The sequence below is a fragment of the Juglans regia genome, chromosome 11 (genome assembly GCF_001411555.2).
Source record: "Juglans regia cultivar Chandler chromosome 11, Walnut 2.0, whole genome shotgun sequence".
In the NCBI taxonomy this organism is placed as follows: domain Eukaryota; kingdom Viridiplantae; phylum Streptophyta; class Magnoliopsida; order Fagales; family Juglandaceae; genus Juglans; species Juglans regia.
Genome location: NC_049911.1, coordinates 23,244,777 through 23,249,400, shown reverse-complemented (window position 1 = coordinate 23,249,400; position 4,624 = coordinate 23,244,777). Strand labels below are relative to the sequence as shown.

Here is a 4,624-nt window from a genome sequence, read left to right as displayed (position 1 = left end):
TGGGCTATCTCGGAATTTGATTCAAGGTTGGTGAACCATTTTTATCTATCTGATTTGGGGAGTTTGTGTCCGAAATACCATTTCATGCAAATGAAGAAATGCCTCTGATCCGACCATGATCAGTCTAGGCAGCACTACCTTTTCGTTCCTAAATTGTCACCTCTTCTGCAATGGTGTCCAAATTTCTATTTTTGAGATATTGCATCATAAAATTAACACTTCCGAAAAAAAAAAAAAACTATCAGAATTTTGATTATTGTATATTATTGAAGGGTGTACATTGCAATTTTTCGATAGTTTGAAAAGGTATCATTTTAGCTGGATGCCATGATGCAATAAGGGGTCTTCTACAGACAAAAATAAATACAGAGTGATAAAAAAGAAATAAATTAGACAATGATTTACAGACTCCCACGTTTAGGTTTTTTAATTGTGCAATAAAAAAGAAATCATTCAATGAGCAAATACGTCTATCCCATCATCAATGCTGGTCTGCAATAAGAATGAATATCCCATGTACGACAAACCTATAAATGGTTGGACTTGGACTCACGACTGCGCTGCAGGTAACATAAAATTGTGAGCAATAGCTACTATAAAAGAACACATCTTTGAACAACTACAAAAGCCTTCTTTCGTTAACTCCCAAACGAAAATTTGACAACCTTAAAAAACTGTTGTGTTAGTGGAGACCGACCATGCATACTCGCCAGTCCAAACTTTTTTTTTTCCTGAAAATTGCATCATCAAAAGCAATTACACGCTATAAAGGAATTAATTAGCACTCTGACATGCATAATTGGCACTCTGACATGTTGTAAATTACACAACTTTGTCAGGTAACATTATATATATGCAAGTGAGCTCCGGTCAAGTTCAGGCTGGGGTCGACCACAAGTAGGAGTTGGTGGTCTTTGAATGTTAAGCTCCTGCAGAGAACCAGAACATAGAGTATCACACAAGCCGGTCAATAGAATTCATATTTTTCAGATTTCCTTGTATACAAAGGGACAATTCAAACATTTGTAAGTGCAAAAACCAACCTGCATCCACGTGTCGTCAATGGCAGGAGATGTCTCTGGAGACTGAAGTGGTGGTGGTAATGGATGAATTAATTTTGGAACCACAACCAACCCCCTACCAACTACCAATATAGCTCCAGCATTGTTCACCGTCCCTACATATATATGAAGCATGAGACCACATATACTTGCACTCGAAGAGGAGAAATCCCAAAGCAATTTTACGTACCACAATAGTTCGTTGCAGAAAAAAGGGTTGTCAACTGTCCCTGAGCAAACCGTTCAAAACCATGCATGACACATTCATGGGCCCTAATAATGAGCTGTAATTTGTTCTTCTTACAGAAATCTGATGATTGAGCTTGCTGACGACATTGATGTTTCTGTGGCTGTTTGTGCCATAGGACTTGTAAAACAACTACTAAGGTGATACTTGTCGATGAACCTTTTGAAAAATTCAATGTTAACAATAAACAATAAATCATTTTTTCCCCTAGGTGATTGTTTATGCAAAACTTATGCACTGAGAATTGGCTGCTATCTGTTGTAGACATCAACTTATACCAGATGATGACTTGGGTCCTCTCTATGATTTACTGATTGATGATCCACCAGAAATCAGGCATGCCATAGGAGCATTAGTTTATGATCATCTGATTGCCCAAAAGTTTAGTACTTCCCAGTCTGATTTAAAAGGTTTTAGTCTTCCTTGATTCTCTAGTTTCATGTGTATGCTATGATTCTATCAACTTTCACTATGATGACTACTATTTTCATTCTAGGCGATGATAGCAGTTCTTCAGAGGTCCATCTTGGCAGAATGCCGTAAATTCTGAGAGAATTTTCAACAGATCCAATTTTAAGCATTTACGTCATTGATGATATTTGGGAGTATATGAAGGCTATGAAGGTATGTTTTTATGACTCACATTGTAGGCTATGGGTGGGCTGGGTGGGAGAGTGTGATTTGCGAACCTGACTGGGTCAGGATTTGCTGACTTTACTTGACACGGAGTTGGGTAGGCATTGATATTTCTATTTTGGCATGGCTGTACTTTGATCCCAAACTTCAGTTGTATTAAAAATTTATTGCAAGTTTAGAACCAAGCTTCTTTTTTTGAGCATACCTTGCAACAAGGACGACATTGAAATAATGCAGTTTTATGTCCAAAATTTGAAGTAGCTCTAATGGATTTCATTTATATTTTCTTCTGCTTTGGTGTTTTTTCGAAAACAAAATTCTCTTTTATGCTGTAACTTTATATTTTTTTCCAAACAACTTTATATTGGTTTTTCATGTATACCTGGTTGAGTAATTTCAAAATTAATTTGTACATTATATTTGAAGCATTAGGGATCACAATGTATGTAGGATCTGCTGGAAGTTATAGCTGAACCAACTTGTCCAACTGGAATGCAGAGCCACTTGGGTTGGTCAACTTTTATTCTTAGAGGGTTTATGGTTTTGGTCAGCGTGTAAAACTTGTGACAGTTGGGGTTGGGTCACCTTTAAGCTGCGCGTTACTTTCTATGTTGGCATTTCTATTCAATAAATTTCTGGAGGGGAACTTAGAGAAGATACTGTTGTGGTGCAGTATATAATAAATTAGATTAGATTTATAATGAAATGTTCTAATAGTATTAACTTTCTCTTGAATTTTTTGGGTCACTTTATAATGGTAGTTGATTTTTCACTTGCAGGATTGGAAGTGTATTGTCTCCATTCTCTTGGATGAGAATCCATTGATTGAGCTTACTGATGAGGATGCAACAAACTTGGTTCGGCTTCTTTGTGCATCTGTCAAAAAGGCTGTTGGAGAGAGGATTGTCCCTGCTACTGATAATTGGAAGCAATATTACCCTAAAGCTAAAAAAGTGTGTAATTCCTCATGCTTTTTGTTCCTGTTTTGCTCAAATACCTTCATATATCCTTTTCATATTGCCAGCTCTAAATATGTTTTGTGCACTATAGTTGAATACAGCATGTTTTGATTAAGAAAGTAAATTGGTTTTGATACACGATTATGGCAAGCGGATTTGTGTTTTTGGGCTTACTCTCTTGAGGTGGGTCTTCGTGGGTGAAGTTCAACCTCAGTAAAAATTGAACTAAATAAACTGGTTTTCTTTTGGAAATTCAGTTTATGCAGTTTATCATGGACACCTTATATTAGGACACCGTTCTGAATTACTTCTGTTCCAATTGTGAGGAAATATTTGAAACCAACAGGCGGGATATTACTGGTGCCATGATGAAGAACTATCCTTTGCTCTTACGCAAATTCGTGGCAGAAAAAGCAAAAATGCCATCACTAGTTGAGATAATTTTACAAATGAATCTTGAGCTTTATTCCTTAAGGAGACAGGAGCAGGTGGGCCACAGAATTTCTTGTGCCTTTTGGTTTGTTTGATATTTGTACAACTTAAAATTCAAAGCAAAAGCTTACAGGCTTTACCTTTCAGAATTTTAAAAATGTCTTTCAGCTTATGAAAGAGGCATTTTTTAAGCATGGTGAGAAGGAGGCACTGAGATCTTGTGTGAGGGCTATTAGCTTTTGCTCCACCGAGAGTCAAGGGGAGCTGCAGGATTTTGCTCGTAATAAATTAAAGGAACTGGAGGATGAACTTATTGCTAAACTTAAAGCTGCAATCAAAGAAGTAGCGGTATGCTTCAGCACTAATCATTCTTTTTTCCTTGATTTGTGGTGGGTAAAATGTGATAAGTTTCGGATGGTGACGATGAATATTCACTTCTTGTAAATTTGAAAAGGTTGTATGAGCTTCAATTGTCAAGGGCCGTGCCTATTGAGAGCTTATATGACGATATTGTCATGGTTCTCACTAGGTTTAGAAATCTGGAAGATGAGGTGTGTCAAGTCTTAGGTTGCGTAAGAATCAGACATTTGTTTCTCTTACTCACTTTATTACATTTATATATAATCATTTGCTGCTAATGCTGGCTCAGGTTGTCATTTTTCTTCTTCTGAACATGTATTTGCATTTGGCGTGGTGTCTGCACTCCATTGTAAATAGCGAAACTGTCTCTGAAGCATCTTTGTCTTCTCTACTATCTAAACGCACTACCTTTTTTGAGCAACTTCAGTACTTTCTCAACACCTTCGCTGAAGGGGAGAAAGTGGGTAAAAATGGAAATCAGCTAGGTTGCTATGATTGGAATAACTATTATTCTTCTACGAAGCTGGAAAGAGTACTGAAGTTGGAAAGACTAGGATATTGTCCTGAGGCTTCTATTCTTCAGAAGTTCTGGAAACTTTGTGAACAACAGCTCAACATTTTTGCTTCCTCTTTTCGCTAGTTTTATGGTGCTATGATTGGAATAACTATGATAGATCACATCAAGATTGAAAGGCTATGCTGTCACTCGTTTTTACATATTTTGTGGGATTGTTTATTGATACAATACATTCAAATAGATCTTTTTGGATGGGTTTCATTTTCTTTTTTGATATGGAATAGATCTAAAAACAATGTAGGTTAGAGTCTTTTGCATTTTTCCTGAGATTTGAACAATCAATGGCATTACATGTATGGGTCAAAAGTACATCGTTCATTTTATGGAATTACTGAATTTCATCTTTTTGAAA

At 36.6% G+C, this 4,624-nt stretch overlaps 1 protein-coding gene and 1 pseudogene across 1 annotated transcript; one reads left to right on the top strand and one right to left on the bottom strand.

The window, feature by feature from the left end:
• Positions 1–840: 840 nt before the first annotated feature.
• Positions 841–1,366, bottom strand: LOC109000955 (serine/threonine-protein phosphatase BSL1-like; the record flags this gene model as incomplete). Its single annotated transcript, XM_035695871.1, has 3 exons — positions 841–929; positions 1,044–1,177; positions 1,252–1,366. Coding segments are annotated over 3 exons (333 nt in total), but the record flags the coding sequence as incomplete, so codon positions are not given.
• An 8-nt stretch (positions 1,367–1,374) lies between these two features.
• LOC109021251 lies at positions 1,375–4,156 on the top strand (annotated as a pseudogene).
• Positions 4,157–4,624: the final 468 nt, after the last annotated feature.